The sequence below is a fragment of the Bactrocera tryoni genome, unplaced genomic scaffold, assembly GCF_016617805.1.
Source record: "Bactrocera tryoni isolate S06 unplaced genomic scaffold, CSIRO_BtryS06_freeze2 scaffold_25, whole genome shotgun sequence".
In the NCBI taxonomy this organism is placed as follows: Eukaryota; Metazoa; Arthropoda; class Insecta; order Diptera; family Tephritidae; genus Bactrocera; species Bactrocera tryoni.
Window position 1 is genome coordinate 25,834,270 of NW_024395977.1, and position 17,455 is coordinate 25,851,724.

At 36.8% G+C, this 17,455-nt stretch overlaps 1 protein-coding gene across 1 annotated transcript; it reads left to right on the forward strand.

Annotated features, from left to right (window-relative positions):
- The first annotated feature begins 2,102 nt into the window (after positions 1 to 2,102).
- On the forward strand, positions 2,103 to 3,422 carry LOC120780826 (SAFB-like transcription modulator). The gene has a single exon (XM_040113070.1). It carries the CDS (start codon positions 2,103 to 2,105, stop codon positions 3,420 to 3,422), a length of 1,320 nt encoding a protein of 439 aa, XP_039969004.1.
- Positions 3,423 to 17,455: the final 14,033 nt, after the last annotated feature.

Here is a 17,455-nt window from a genome sequence, read left to right on the forward strand (position 1 = left end):
TTTCAACATATCAGCCTTCAAATCCGCGTCAATTGTGGGATATAAAAAAAATGACATTGCCGAAGACATTTTACATCGTATTAGCTAAGAATTGGAAATGGGCAAATTCCGATTGTCTTGACAAAAAAGACGAAACCGTGAATTATACAGTGGAATTTCTAAATTCTTTGGAGAGGCTTGGTATGCCGCCGCATCATTTGCGTCTCAAAGTTGGATCTGCCATTATTATGTTTTGCAATCTTCATGCGCCGAAACTGTGTATTGAAACCTGACTGATTGTGACGGAGCTATCGAATATAAAGGGCCGAATGCTTGATTCTACGAACCCCTATGAGTTTCAACGATTTGCCATGTCAGTTCAAACGTATTCCGTTTCCAAGTAAAACTGCATTTACGATGACAATCAACAGGATACAAGGATAGTCGCTAGAAATATGTGACATAAATCTGGAAATGCTATGTTTTTCACATGGCCATATATATGTACGTGGCGTGTTCACGAGTTGGAAAACAATCTTCTCTGTACATTTACGTACCAAGCTGCGTTACATTGAAAAAATGTTGAAAAATCGAAAATTAACGATGTTCAAATATCATTGAACATGCATACTTATCAGCAAAGCTGAAATACAATTAAAAATATATATCTATTTTCAAACATACATACATACATATGTATGTCTGGACATAAACATAGTCATGCATAGGGACACATGTCATAAATTTACAGAAGAGATAACATTAAACACACACACACACACACATGTATTAAATTGTATACTGGAAAACAACCCCATGTCAAGCAGCAATAAACAATATGCTGCAATACATACAAACATACACACATACACATATATTTAGTTATTTAAGATAGTTTTAAAATTTGTATATAAGCAAGGAAAATACAAAATAAAATCAGAATGAATAAATTCTCAGCTCATATAAGTCTTTATTTTTCCCTCACCAGCGGTAAGAAGTTAAAGATACTCATTTGAGTTTATAACATTTGGTCCATCGAGCCGGATTTAGAGCTCGGCCAAATTAAAAAGTCCTGTATTTACAAACCAGGCAATCTACAAAACAGCCCTGCTTAAAATACAGGCAACTTAAAACAAACATAATTGTAAGACGGGTATATATTCCCGCATATTGGCTAAATAAAAATAATAATTGTAAGACGGGTGTATATTCCCACATATTAGCAACATAAATCAAATTAAACACTTGATCCTATCGAGCCTAAAAAAAAAGCTCAGCCAAATTTAAAAAAGCCCTGATATTATAAAAAATACAGGTAAATAAAAAAGTAAGCCCTGTTATTAATATAAATGCAGGCAAAATTAAATGTAAGACGGGTGTATATTCCCGCATATTGATTAAATAAAAATGTTTGTAAGACGGGTGTATATTCCTTCATTAAAACCGATCGCATAAGCCGTTTTAGCAGAGACTAAACGCAGTGATCTAACTGCTATCCAAGAGATATTCAGCGGCTCTGAGTCGAGGCACAGCAAGGTCAACTAGGCGACCAAATCAAATACCGCCACCGATTTCTGTGGAGAAAAATAAGCAGTTCATCAATAAGTAGGAGAAGTGTTGACGAAACACTCTCAAAATGGGAATAAACAGGAAGAAAATTCCTGAAACCCAAGCGGATTTTTCCGAAAAAGTTTGGTACACGTCCAAGACTTTTTCAAAAAATCTATCAAGTAAAACAAAAATTGAAGAAGTTGAAGCCAAACACCAAGATTTAGATCGAAAAACTTCTATATTCATGAGGAAAATTGAAAACCTCAGAAGAAAAATGGAAGATCTAAGTAAGGAATTAAGGATCAACAACGATCATTTAAAGTGTTTAGACTTTTTATTCGTAGATACTCAAAAACTAAAAGGCAAATTAGATTTCAATGAAGAAATTGAAATCGTATTCGAAGAAATTAATGACGAATACTATGAAGAGCTAAAAATTTAAAAAAAGGTTACAAAAAGAAGAGCCTAAAATTTCTTATTGCCCCAACTTTGAATTGAGAAAAATAATAAAAATTCCAACATTTTATGGCGATATTAAGGAATGGGCCAATTTTTACAACATATTTCAAGTTATGGTACGTGACAACGAGCAGATGCCGAACACAGAAAAAATGCTGCGTCTTCGTCAATGCTTAAAAGGCGAAGCTGCACGAGTAATACAGCATCTACAAATTTCACAAAAAAATTATGAAGCTGCATGGAGTCTACTTAAGAAAAAGTATGACAATCAGCGAATTCTGTTCATAATACCCAAATTATCTACAACTGCGACGAAACTAACTAATGCAGTGCAAAAGATAGAAGACGAGAAACTAATAACAGTTCGATTACTCCCTCTATATTCTGTTAAAGAAAAAACAACAGAAATAATAGAGGAAGATAAAAAGGAAAATGAAATTGAAGAAGAATTCTTTGCAGAATTACATGAACCTTCAAAAACTGAGGAGTCTCTGAATCTCATATCTCTTCCGGCAGGCTCACATTTTGGAGAAATGTGGGAAAGTGAAGTCCAGACGAAATCGATTGAATATAAGGACGAAGCTGATCATATTGTGGAAGATGATGCTAAAGCGCATGAGAAGGAAGAGGAAATTAAAATTTTACACAAACAAACATTGCCGAAAGTAGCAAGAGAAACAATACAGAAGGAAGATAATGAAATTGTTCAAATCGAAGAAACGGATTCAGTGAAGACATTGGGGTTGCAATTGGAACCAAAACGTGACCTCTTTAAGTTTAAAGCAGCACCTCAACAGATGGAAAAAAGTACAAAAACGGTTGCAGCTTTGAAGGACACAAGAACATCCAAGGATGGATCCAGCAGCAGTAAGGACGAACGCAAATGCAGCAAGTCTGATGACGATAAATCCAAGAAAAAAGATGAGAAGTCCGGCGACAAAATGGATGAAGACATTAGTAAACAAAAATCATCTTCAAACAAGATTTCGCAGAAGGATGACAAAAAAAAGTCTTCAGTGAATACATCTACAAAATCGTCGTCCACAGGAAAGCAGACAACACCTTCACGTAATCTTTGGGTATCCGGGTTACCTTCATTAACGAGAGCCAGTGATCTGAAAACCATATTTTCTAAATATGGAAAAGTTATCGGAGCCAAGGTGGTCACCAACACCCGAACTCTGGGTACACGTTGTTATGGCTACGTAACAATGTCATCATCGCCGGATGCCAGTCATTGCTTTGAACATTTGCATCATACCGAAATATCAGTAGAGCGCACTAAAGACGAAATCGGCAGCTCAACAAGTGTCGCCAAAACACGTGCGGATATAACAAAAAAAGATGAAGACAAGAAGATACGAGACACAACTTCTAAGACGAGAGACGACAAACGTAAAACTATTGATACAAAGAAGGACCAAATGTTATAAACTCAAATAAGTATCTTTAACTTCTTACCGCTAGTGGGGGAAAAATAAAGACTTATACTCGTATGAGCTGAGAATTTATTCATTCTGATTTTATTTTGTATTTTCCTTGCTTATATACAAATTTTAAAACTATCTTAAATAACCAAATATATGTGTATGTGTGTATGTTTGTATGTATTGCAGCATATTGTTTATTGCTGCTTAACATGGGGTTGTTTTCCAGTGTACAATTTAATACATGTGTGTGTGTTTAATGTTATCTCTTCTGTAAGTTTAAGACATGTTTCCCTATGCATTTTTATTAACTCTCGCAACAATGTTGCTAAGGAGAGTATTATAGTTTTGTTCACATAACGGTTGTTTGTAAGTCCTAAAACTAAAAGAGTCAGATATAGGGTTATATATACCAAAGTGATCAGGGTGATGAGTAGAGTCGAAATCCGGATGTCTGTCTGTCCGTCCGTCCGTCTGTCCGTCCGTCTGTCCGTCCGTCCGTCCGTGCAAGCTGTAACTTGAGTAAAAATTGAGATATCATGATGAAACTTGGTACACGTATTCCTTGGCGCCATAAGAAGGTTATGTTCAAAGATGGACAAAATCGGCCCACTGCCACGCCCACAAAATGGCGGAAACCGAAAACCCATAAAGTGTCATAACTAAGCCATAAATAAAGATATTAAAGTGAAATTTGGCACAAGGGATCGCATTAGGAAGGGGCATATTTGGACGTAATTTTTTTGGAAAAGTGGGCGTGGCCCCGCCCCCTACTAAGTTTTTTGTACATATCTCGGAAACTACTATAGCTATGCCAACCAAACTCTACAGAGTCGTTTTCTTCAGGCATTTCCATATACAGTTCAAAAATGGAAGAAATCGGATAATAACCACGCCCACCTCCCATACAAAGGTTATGTTGAAAATCACTAAAAGTGCGTTAACGGACTAACAAACAAGTAAGGAAGGGCTAAGTTCGGGTGTCACCGAACATTTTATACTCTCGCATGATAAAGTGATAATCGAGATTTCATTATACGTCATTTATATATTTTTCAAATACCGTATTTTTGTAAAGTTTTATTCCGCTATCATCATTGGTTCCTAATGTATATATTATGTATACAGAGAAGGCATCAGATGGAATTCGAAATAGCGTTATATTGGAAGAAGCCGTGGTTGTGAACCGATTTCACCCATATTTCGTACGTGTCATCAGGGTGTTAAGAAAATATTATATACCGAATTTCATTGAAATCGGTCTAGTAGTTCCTGAGATATGGTTTTTGGTCCATAAGTGGGCGAAGCCACGCCCATTTTCAATTTTTAAAAAAAGCCTGGGTGCAGCTTTCTTCTGCCATTTCTTCTGTAAAATTTAGTGTTTCTGACGTTTTTTGTTAGTCGGTTAACGGACTTTTAGTGATTTTCAACATAACCTTTGTATGGGAGGTGGGCGTGGTTATTATCCGATGTCTTCCATTTTTGAACTGTATATAGAAATGCCTGAAGAAAACGACTCTATAGAGTTTGGTTGATATAGCTATAGTAGTTTCCGAGATATATACAAAAAACTTAGTAGAGGGCGGGGCCACGCCCACTTTTCCAAAAAACTGCGCCCAAATATGCCCCTCCCTAATGCGATCCTTTATGCCAAATTTCACTTTAATATCTTTATTTATGGCTTAGTTATGACACTTTATAGGTTTTCGGTTTCCGCCATTTTGTGGGCGTGGCAGTGGGCCGATTTTGCCCATCTTCGAACTTAACCTTCTTATGGAGCCAAGGAATACGTGTACCAAGTTTCATCATGATATCTCAACTTTTACTCAAGTTACAGCTTGCACGGACGGACGGACGGACAGACGGACGGACAGACAGACATCCGGATTTCGACTCTACTCGTCACCCTGATCACTTTGGTATATATAACCCTATATCTGACTCTTTTAGTTTTAGGACTTACAAACAACCGTTATGTGAACAAAACTATAATACATATAGCAACATTGTTGCGAGAGTATAAAAACGTCAGAAACACTAAATTTTACGGAAGAAATTGCAGAAGGAAGCTGCACCCAGGCTTTTTTGAAAAATTGAAAGTGGGCGTGGCCTCGCCCACTTATGGACCAAAAACCATATCTCAGGAACTACTATACCGATTGCAATGAAATTCGGTATATAATATTTTCTTAACACCCTGATGACATGTACGAAATATAGGTGAAATCGGTTCACAACCACGCCTTCTTCCAATATAACGCTATTTTGAATTTTATCTGATGCCTTCTCTCTATAATATATAGTACATTAGGAACCAATGATGATAGCGGAATAAAACTTTACAAAAATACGGTATTTGAAAAATATGTAAATGACGTATAATGAAATCTCGATTATCACTTTATCATGCGAGAGTATAAAATGTTCGGTGACACCCGAACTTAGATTTCCTTACTTGTTTTTATTGGATGCGCATTGCATGTAAATGCATGACTATGCTTATGTCCATACATACATATGTATGTATGTATGTTTGAAAATAGATATACATATATTTTTAATTGTATTTCGGCTTTGCTGATAAGTATGCATGTTCAATGATATTTGAACATATTGCCGAGGGAAAGAAATGATTATTTAAAATTAGTGGACTGTATATGTTTTCATGATCTTAAATATTACAAATTTCTTAACTTATCTTATTTAAGAAAACGAACATGTTCAATTTTGAACGAACGATTTTCAAGAGAATATAAATTCAACTTTCTTTTCAATTCCAAACGCATAATTTCACGCAGGACAACGTCTGCATGGTCAGCTAGTTTCCAAAAACCAAGCCGGCAAAAATTAAAATAATAACAATAAGGAACGTAAAGTTTCCACAAAAGGATAAAAAAGAATAAATGTCAAAAATAGAAACAATAAAACTAAGGAAACAGGAGTTCCCACAAATCGAGTTAATGGAAAAATTAAAAATAAAGAACAGAAAGATTCCACAAATCAAGCCGGAAATAATAACGGCAAAAATTAAAAAACAACGGAGAGTTTTGGCGATCACATTATATTTAAAAAATATGTTTTATCTCAAGGACAAATTGGAAATATGAACAAAGACTAACTACTTTTATTCGTCAAAAAAACTCCAAAATTTTTAAAAATAATAATCAGGTTGAGCATCTCTCTCAATATATATCATATATAAAGGAAACAATTGCCTAAACGCATTCAAGCATTAATGCAAACTTCCCATTCATGACAAATGTAAAAGCAGAAATAATAATTAAAAGTGAGGATCCGATATGGAGCAGACAATATCCATATCACTTATCTGTAAATTAATTTGTTAGTGAGGAAATTAACAAAGTTATTAATGAAAATAAGGCCTGGTAAGAGTCCGTATAATTCACCAAAAAAGGAAAGAGATGATTTATTTATTATTTTTTCAGAAGACAAAATGCAACACTTAAGAGATCTAGAAACAATTACGGAATTGCTAAAAAAAAAAACCAATTAATAGAAAAGTCACAATAAGGTCATAGGTTTTAAAGGCAAAAAAAGGATATATTTGGGTTTTTTTGTGGCGACATGGGTAATATAAATTTTTTTTAATTTAATGACATATTACTGAACAACTTTTGAAGTATATTAGAAAAAATTTTCAATAAAAAATATTAATAAATAAGCCTGTGACGGTGAATCTCCAGAAGCTTGAACCTTGAATAAAGTGGTTTAGCAGTAAACATTATAACTCGTTACTGGATCATCTGAAACAAAAAAATTTATAAGCGCTTTAAAGGTGATGTATTTTTCGAGGAAATCAGAAAAAGTTTTTTTTTATGTTTTGCTGCAGTTGGAAGCATTAGCTCAAAAAATCGAGGTTAATTTATTAATAAAAAATAGGAAAAAATTAAAAAACCTCCATCTGATTACCTGTTGAATTATGTGAAGAAATAATTTTCAAATTTTCAAAAGGATCGGTTCAATAGATTTTGAGTTCTAATGTTCACGAACTTCAAAAATAACGTTTTCGGGAAAATCGATTTGAAATACCAGGCAGGTATGATAGTCAGGTATCACGGCCAGTCGTTTAAAACGCTGTAACTCCGTTATTTTGACTATAATTGACTCAAAATTTGTACACAATATTCTCGACATATTGATCGTTTAGAACAAAAAAAAAAATAAAAAAATGCAAAAAAAATTAAAACCTTACCCTCTCTTAATGCAAAGACTAAATATAAAAAATTTGTTGGTAATCCACGTCATAGTATAACCAATGGACAAATAGAAAGATTCCATTCTACAATAATTGAGATAGCACGATGTCTTGAAGAAGAATACAATTTAGTGAGCGACTAAGAAACTATATTACGAGCAGCTCAACAATATAACTTAACATTACATTCAGTAACCAGTTTCAAACCAACAGGCGTCTTTCACAATAAAGTAAAACATGAAAAATTACAAGACATCTTAAAACAAGCAAAAGAAAAGATGCTAACATTCCTCAATAAACACAGAATCAAAAAAGAATATCAAGAATTTTGAAATCGTTGTATAATATTAATTCTGCTATCATTGGCACATCCCCACAATTGCGCACCATATGACCATCCGGCTTGATTATTTGTTTATAAAGAAGTAATTTGTTGTGTATGGACAGGTTTGACCTTCGCCCAATTAGCCATTTCATTTTCGACAATTTCAGATTAAGTTCACTGCTTTTTGAAGTGAAAACTTCTTATGGCGCGTTAGGCACTTTTGTGGGTGAGCATTTTCAACCATTTTACACAGATATACTCCGCGTGTATTCTTATAATATATGTATGTATACTATACGCGCTCTTTGCATGGGCATTCGTTCGTGCTCTTGCGACAGACGAGATTACATACCTAAGTATGTGTATACTCAGACAGAGAACTTAAAACATAGAGAAGGTGCAAATTGAATTCTGTATGATGTTCGATTGGACGGCTAACAGAGCTTATAAGATTTTGGAACGGAATTCACCATTCTCGCTGCTATTAAGCAGAATTGAGCACGTTCTCTGGCAGAAATATATGTAAAACGACTGAATTCATGCGAGAATGAATAAAGAGAAATGCTTTGAAGAAAAATATACAAAGTCATACAAAGAATGTAAAGAAGCATTCTCTGAGTCACATATGCGTGATTTATCTTGTATCATATGAACCATTTTTTTCAGAAAAATTAAAAAAATTTTAATTTTTTTACAAAATCGTGAAAAATTATGTAAAAATAATTTAATTGTATTTTTTAATTATTTCAATAAAGTTATATTTATATATAATTTCTTCAAAGAAAATTGATGACCTTCATGAAATATGCATATTCGCATTATTTCGTTATCATTTCCATATTTGCACCAATAGAATTTCTATGGCATATAAGAATGTACATTAGGGTGTGTCATTCTGAGTCAACCTTTTTTTCAACTGAAAAACAGGCTAAAAACTTCCGAAAATGTGAAAAAGAAAGTCACTCAAAAGATGAGCTCTTAATATTAATTTTAAGAGGTGCCTGTTTCAAATTTTCTGTTTTCCATATAAATAACATGGAAAAAAATCATTTTTTTTGTGGTGGTTATTGTGCGGAGGTTATTATATGTGCACGCGATGGCTGCCAGTAGGGATGGTAAACTCGATTCGGATTCTACTCGAGAATCGAGTTTTCTCGTAAAATAATCGATTTTTCGGAATCGATCTTCAGTAGTCGAAGTCGATTAAGAATCGATTCTTGACATTCGAAAATAATAAATATGCAAGTCCAAAAGGGCTATAAATATTACTATTCATGCATTCATACAAAATTGTACTCATATCATAATTATGTTTACATGCCAATATGGAAATGCTGACGGCAAACGCAAAAGTATACACATTTGCATACATTGCGATTGCCTGGTTCAAAGCAAAAATTGAAGCATGAAAATATCACAATGCTGTGGTTGGGAGTATCATCATGGGCATGCATACATATACATATTTATGTCTTCATATTCTTGGGTATGGGAGACAAAGAACACAATAAAAAATGTCTTTATGTTCTCTGTGTGAGAGGTGTGTTTTGTACGCATTTTTCGCTGTTAAAAGTGGAATATCAAAGAACTTACCAATGATCGCAATCTTAGCACAACAAAATACAAAACTACTATTGATGCAGTATTCACAAGATATATAAATAGATTTAAATCAAAGTTGGGCACAATTCCGATTTCTATCGTTCTAGGTACCGCAAAAGCTTAGTTTACGAGATATTCGACCTTAAAGTTCAAAAATTCGCAAAACTCGAACATTTCAAGAAGCTATTTCACCACGTTAAACCCACTTTATTCACATTTTTCTCTTCAAATTAATTAAATTACACTAAAATCTTTTAAATAAATCCACAGTTTACACTTTTGCAAGTTTTTTATTTAAAAATCTTTATTTTAAAAATTACATTTTGCACTCGTTCGAATCTCATTTGTTTACCAAAAATTACGAAGAAATGGAGCGCTGCCATGTGATGACAAGGTAATTCGCTGAAATTCCTCTTTTTCGCAAAAATTCCTCTATTCATGCATATGGATATTTTCTTTTTTTAAATTTATTAAGCAAATAAGTAATATTATATACATGTATTAGTAATATTATATAATAATATTATATATACATATGTATAAGTAATATTATATAATAATGTTACGTAATAAAGTGTAAGGCTACAGTACAGTACGAAAATTCAAATTTTGTTTCAATATGAGTGCATGATAACCGTAAAATATAACCACTTTATATCCAAAACTCATATTTTAAATATAATAATATATATATCGTCACCTAAAATGCAAACCACTGAATCATAAAAAATAAATTGAAATCGCTGAGAGATATAATAACCAAAATGTATAAATTTTATAACGAAAACTTAAATTTTGTTTGAATATTGGATATAAAGTGGTTATATTTTTTGGTTATCATGCACTCATATTGAAACAAAATTTGAGTTTTGGATATAAAGTATTTATATTTTTTGGTTATTATATCTATCAGCGATTTCGATTTATTTTTTATGATACATTGGTTTGTATTTTAGGGGACGATATATATATTATTATATTTAAATTATGAGTTTTGAATATAAAGTAGTTATATTTTTTGGTTATTATGCACTCAAACTCATATTTTAAATATAATATATACATATATATGTATATGTATATATCGTCACCTAATATACAAACCAATGTATCATAAAAAATAAGTGGAAATCGCTGACAGAAATAATAATCAAAATTTATCAATTTTATAACGAAAACTTAAATTTTGTTTGAATATAAGTGCATAATAACCAAAGAATATAACCACTTTCACCACTTTATAACAAGAAGTCCATATATTTTTTATTTTTAACGCAGAAAGGAGTACTACGCGATAGTACTTCAGTCACCTCGGGTATTCGCCCGCCAGGGTTATTTTTTTAGAGCGCGGCCGAAGTCCGCCAACGCAGAAAGGAGTACTACGCGATAGTACTTCAGTCACCCCGGGTATTCGCTCGGCCAGAGTTATTTTTTTAGAGCACGGCCGAAGGCCGCCAACGCAGAAAGGAGTACTACGCGATAGTTCTTCAGTCAACCCGGGTATTCCCTCGACCAGGGTTATTTTTTTAAAGCGCGGCCGAAGGCCGCCAACGCAGAAAGGAGTACTACGCGATAGTAATTCAGTCACATAAATTACGTATTACACATATTATGTAGAAAAATAATATTGATGAAAATCCTGATATTTACTGTTTAAGATGTGGCAAGGCTCTGTTTTCCTCATAATTGTAAACAAAATGCTGATAATGATAGATGTAAGAGTTGTTTAAATTATGGATGAGAATTGATAAATTTTGTATTTACTATTTGCTAATATTTACTAATTTAAATAAAACCCCTTCCTTCGAATATAGTTTCTATATTATTCTACTTCATGTCCCTTCAAAAAGTGCCCACATTGCTTTGATAAACTTGTTTTTTTTTTTATGTACAATTTCTCATGTCGCGAGCCCACCTAAAAATGCTCACCCAAAAAAGTGCCCAACGCGCCATAAGTTCAAGTTTTCACTTCTGCCTGCACTCCCGGAGTGCAACCTTCCTCGGTTATTTTAATATGCTCTTTCCAATGTAATCTAGCATCGATAAGTGATTCTTTTGTAATTTCTTTTTTGTAAAATTTACATGAACCGACTTGCCACCGTTTAGTTTTATTCTCCATTTGTTAGTCCAACTTACTACAGAGTTGATTTCATGTTGCAGGTTTTGCGCAGCTTTTTCTGCTGTTTCTTCAACGCATATTATTGCGGTGTCATTAGCAAAAGTGGCAGTCTTACTGTTTGGTGCTTACGGTAACTCTCTTGTACACAACATATATAAAAGTGGACCTAAGGTACTTATCTGAGGAGCTCCTGCTTCAATTTCTTTTAGTTTGGAGAGTTCATTTCCTTGTTTTACACGGAAAAATCTCACGGTGATATACGATTCTAAAAGAGCACAATACTCAATTGGAATACATGATTTTAGTTTTTGCATAAGTCCTTCCTGCCATACCTTGTCAAACTCTTGTGCAACGTCATAGAATACAGCTGAGCATACGTTTCCCTCCTCTAGGGATTTTTCTATTTCTGATGTTATTCTGTGAATTTGTTCTATTGTTGAATGCTTGTTTCTAAAACCAAACTGATGCGATGGGATTACCTGCTTTTCGTCGATTATAAATTTTTATCTTAGATAAATTAATTTTTCAAAAAGTTTTGAGATTTGTGGAAGTAGTGAAATTGGTCTATATGACGAGACTACGTGAGGATCCTTTCCTGGCTTAGGAACCATAACAACTTCGGCAACTTTCCAAAGGCTTGGAAAATGTGTCAGACGGATTGCTGTATTGAAAAGATAGGTGAGCTTCCGTAAACATTTGTATGGTAACTGCTTTAACACTTCTGCTGTAATTAATACTTTCTTATCTTTAAGCTTTTTGATTTCACTTTTTAGTTCACAAATGGTGATTGCTAGGATTGTTGCATGATCCTGTTGAATACTACTGAGAAACGCGATTTCACTATCCTTGTTTGGACGAAAGGTTTCAGCTAGGTGTTTTGCAAAATGCTTTATCACAATCACTTCTGGCCCATGTATTGGAAGCAATTTTTAGTGGTGCAACGTGGATTATTGGACGTTTCAGATACTTTGTACTTTTCCAGAGTGAGTAATCATCTTTTTTGTCAGCAGATAGTTGAGATAAATATTTATTAATTGACTCATTCTTAATATGAGAGATTTCTCGTTTTAGTTCAGCTGTTGCCTTATTTAGGTTTGTTTTGTCGAGTGGTGAGCGGGTTTGTTGAAATTTCCGTCGTAACTTTCTTTTCTTAATTAAGAAGATTTTTATTTCTTTAGGGTAAATTTAACCTATAATTTTCCGCTTTATCTCCGGAGTATTATCCCAAGCTGCTTGGTGAATTTCTTTCGTAAATGTGTTAACTTCTGACTCTAGTTGTTCATTTATTGTGAATTTCTGACATTTTATTTTAGTCTGAAGTATTTGTTTGAACGAAGTCCTGTCCGTATTTTTGTTGTATAGCTTCAGACTAAGATCTCTTTTAATAACTGTTTCACTTAGTGTTAAATATAATGGAGAGTGATCGGGGATTAGGAGGATGGAGTCATGTGTAGAAGTTCACGCAAGTGAGGAAAGTTCTCTGATCGCCATTCACTTGGGAGTGGCCAGAAACGATTCTTTTACATATGACTCAAGCAGCTCACTACTTCCGGTCTTTGACCAAGTATCCTCTGGGTAGCCTAAGAACATCCGTTTGAAGGCGAGCTAAAGTGAGAAGGCGAAATATCCCCTACATAGGGTTGTGCGCTGGCTTTGGGACCCGCCACGTAAAAAAATACCCCCAATGAACAGTAACAACCAGCCTCGGATGAGAGACCCCCCTTTTGATGACGACCACGGCAAACGAAATAAGGAGTACGATTTAAGGGCATGCACCTGGAATGTCCGGTCCCCTAATTGGGAAGGTGCCGCTGCCCAGCTGGTTGATGTCCTCGTGAAAATAAAGGCTGACATCACCGCCGTCCAAGAAATGCGATGGACGGGACAAGGACAAAGACGAGTAGGTCCTTGTGGCATTTACTACAGTGGCCATATAAAAGAGCGCAAGTTTGGTGTGGGATTCGTGGTGGGAGAGAGACTTCGTCGCCGAATACTATCATTCACTCCGGTGAATGAACGTCTAGCCACAATCCGCATCGAAGCGAGGTTCTTCAACATATCGCTGATATGCGCCCACGCCCCGACGGAAGAGAAGGACGATGTGACCAAAGATGCCTTTTATGAGTGCTTGGAGCGCACTTATGAGAGCTGCCCCCGCCACGATGTCAAAATCGTGCTTGGCGATTTTAACGCCAGGGTGGGCAAAGAAGGTATCTTTGGTACTACGGTCGGTAAATTCAGCCTCCACGATGAAACATCCCCAAATGGGTTGAGGCTGATCGACTTCGCCGGGGCCCGAAATATGGTTATCTGTAGTACTAGATTCCAGCATAAGAAGATTCATCAAGCTACCTGGCTGTCTCTGGATCGAAAAACTACCAACCAGATCGATCATGTTGTGATAGACGGAAGACACGTCTCCAGTGTTTTAGATGTGAGTGCGCTCCGAGGTCCTAACATCGACTCGAACCACTATCTTGTTGCAGCTAAGATTCGCACCCGCCTCTGTGCAGCAAAAAACGCACGCCAACAAACACAAGGAAGGTTCGACGTCGAGAAGCTGCAATCACAACAGACAGCCGAACGATTCTCTACTCGGCTTGCACTCCTGCTCTCTGAGAGCACTCGTCAACAACTCGGTATAAGGGAACTGTGGGACTGCATTTCAAACTTCTTACGTACAGCTGCAACCGAAACCATTGGTTTTCGGAAAGTGCAAAAGAACAGCTGGTACGACGAGGAGTGCCGTGTCGCAGCGGAGAGAAAACAGGCTGCCTACCTCGCAATGTTACGATCGACCACAACACGAGCGGGATGGGATAGATACCGAGAGTTGAAGAGGGAAGCGAGACGCATTTGTAGACAGAAAAAGAAGGAGGCCGAAATGCGTGAGTACAAAGAGCTTGATAAGCTGGCCGACAGGGGTAATACAGAAGGTTTCAAGACCGGAGCATACTGTTGTAGAATACCCAAAGGTGATCTAGTCACTGATGCCCAGAGCATACTTAAATTATGGAGGGAACACTTCTCCAGCCTGCTGAATGGCAGTGAACGCACAACGCCAGGAGAAGGCGAACCCGATTCCCCAATCGATTACGATGGAGCAGACGTTCCATTGCCCGACCATGAAGAAGTTCGAATAGCAATTGCGCGCCTGAAGAACAACAAAGCGGCGGGGGCCGACGGATTGCCGGCCGAGCTTTTCAAACACGGCGGCGAAGAACTGATAAGGAGCATGCATCAGCTTTTTTGTAAAATGTGGTCGGACGAAAGCATGCCCAACGATTGGAATTTAAGTGTGCTATGCCCAATCCATAAAAAAGGAGACCCCACAATCTGCGCCAACTACCGTGGGATTAGCCTCCTCATCATCGCATATAAGGTTCTATCGAGCGTATTGTGTGAAAGATTAAAGCCCACCGTCAACAAGCTGATTGGACCTTATCAGTGTGGCTTTAGACCTGGAAAATCAACAACCGACCAGATATTCACCATGCGCCAAATCTTGGCAAATACCCTTGAAAGAAGAATCGACACACACGACCTCTTCGTCGATTTCAAAGCTGCTTTCGACAGCACGAAAAGGAGCTGCCTTTATGCCGCGATGTCTGAATTTGGTATCCCCGCAAAACTAATACGGCTGTGTAAACTGACGTTGAGTAACACGAAAAGCTCCGTCAGAATCGGGAAGGACCTCTCCGAGCCGTTCGATACCAAACGATGTTTCAGACAAGGTAACTCCCTATCGTGCGACTTCTTCAACATCCTTCTGGAGAAAATAGTTCGAGCTGCAGAACTAAATAGAGAAGGTACCATCTTTTATAAGAGTGTACAGCTACTGGCGTATGCCGATGATATTGATATCATCGGCCTCAACACCCGCGCCGTTAGTTCTGCTTTCTCCAGACTGGACAAGGAAGCAAAAGAAATGGGTCTGGCAGTGAACGAGGGCAAGACGAAATATCTCCTGTCATCAAACAAACAGTTGTCGCACTCGCGACTTGGCACTCACGTCACTGTTGACAGTCATAACTTTGAAGTCGTAGATAATTTCGTCTATCTTGGAACCAGCGTACACACCACCAACAATGTCAGCCTAGAAATCCATCGCAGGATAACTCTTGCCAACAGGTGCTACTTCGGACTGAGTAGGCAATTGAGAAACAAAGTCCTCTCTCGACAAACAAAAACCAAACTCTATAAGTCACTCATAATTCCCGTCCTGCTATATGGTGCAGAGGCTTGGACGATGTCAACAACTGATGAGTCGACGTTGCGAGTTTTTGAGAGAAAAGTTCTGCGAAAGATTTGTGGTCCTTTGCGCGTTGGCCACGGCGAATATCGCATTCGATGGAACGATGAGCTGTACGAGATATACGATGACATTGACATAGTTCAGCGAATTAAAAGACATCGGCTACGCTGGCTAGGTCATGTTGTCCGAATGGATGAAAACACTCCAGCTCTGAAAGTATTCGACGCTGTACCCGCCGGGGGAAGCAGAGGAAGAGGAAGACCTCCACTCCGTTGGAGGGACCAGGTAGAGAAGGACCTCGCTACGCTTGGAATATCCAATTGGCGCCACGTAGCGAAAAGAAGAAACGACTGGCGCGCTGTTGTTAACTCGGCTATAATCGCGTAAGCGGTGTCTACGCCAATTAAGAAGATCGGAGCTTAGACCTAACCCACCTTCTATTTCTATGAAATTTCGAGATATCTTCCTGGTTATAAAGAAGTCTATTACATGTGGTACTTTGTTGGTGTCCGCTGGCCAGTAAGTTGATGTTCCGGTCGATAAAACCTCACACCCGGTTTCTTGAGCTGCCTGAAATAAGTCTCGCCCTTTAGCTGTCGTTAGGTGCGATCCCCAGTAAATATGCTTAGCGTTAAAGTCGCCTCCCATAATAAATTTATTTGGGTGCATATTGAGAAGTTCTTTATATTCTTCAATGAGAATTTTGTATCTCGGCGGGCAATATATCGTAGTAATTGACAAGAGTTGGTTCATTGCTTTTAATGTAATAGTTGTGGTTTGAATACTGTGCGTACTGATTTTTCTGTCCTCGTAATGTTTAACACGTTGAGGACGGCGCAGTTTTCAGTAGTCAGTTTCATCTGGCGACTCCTAGAACGATAAATAGCTAAGGCAGATGTAAGAATGCGAAGCAAGACGCAAAGCGCAACGCGAGATCATGGCAGAGTTAGAGCGTTGAGAGAAGCGAGCTTTCTTTTAGTTGTTCTTGTGAAATTTCAGAATATAGCAACAAAGTTACCATCTGAGTTTTTAAAGACGCGTGCTTTAAAAACTAAATGATTGAAGCGGTAGAGCACGTTGCAAACAGCATTCCCGCTTTGCTCTTGCATAGCTGTTTGAACTTGCAAGCCGCTTGTTGTAGTTATTTTCTACTATTTTCATTGAAAATTTAATTTCTTTGCGAGTGCCAAGTACCAAGCAGTCCGGTGTTTTAAAATTTAGACCGAACCGCAAGCACCCAGAAGAATTATGCATTTTCTTCAGAAATATCCTGGAACCGCAAGACAGTCCCGGAAACGATGCCATGAATGTTAAAACTCACAATTGTTAAAAAAATATATTTAAAAATTTGTTTTAGTTCTGAATCAAAGACAGCGTGACCCACCGGCGGGTCGTCATCGTGTTAATGCTATTTTTAACAATAACAGCAGTGCCTCCCCTCGCACAATTACTAGGGTAGATTGTATGATAGATATCGTAGTTTTTGAAAGTTATATGGCTCTGTCTCGTTAAATGAGTTTCG

Excerpts from the sequence above, each read along its gene's own strand:
- LOC120780826 (XM_040113070.1), top strand. The coding sequence starts at position 2,103 with ATGGTACGTGACAACGAGCAGATGCCGAACACAGAAAAAATGCTGCGT.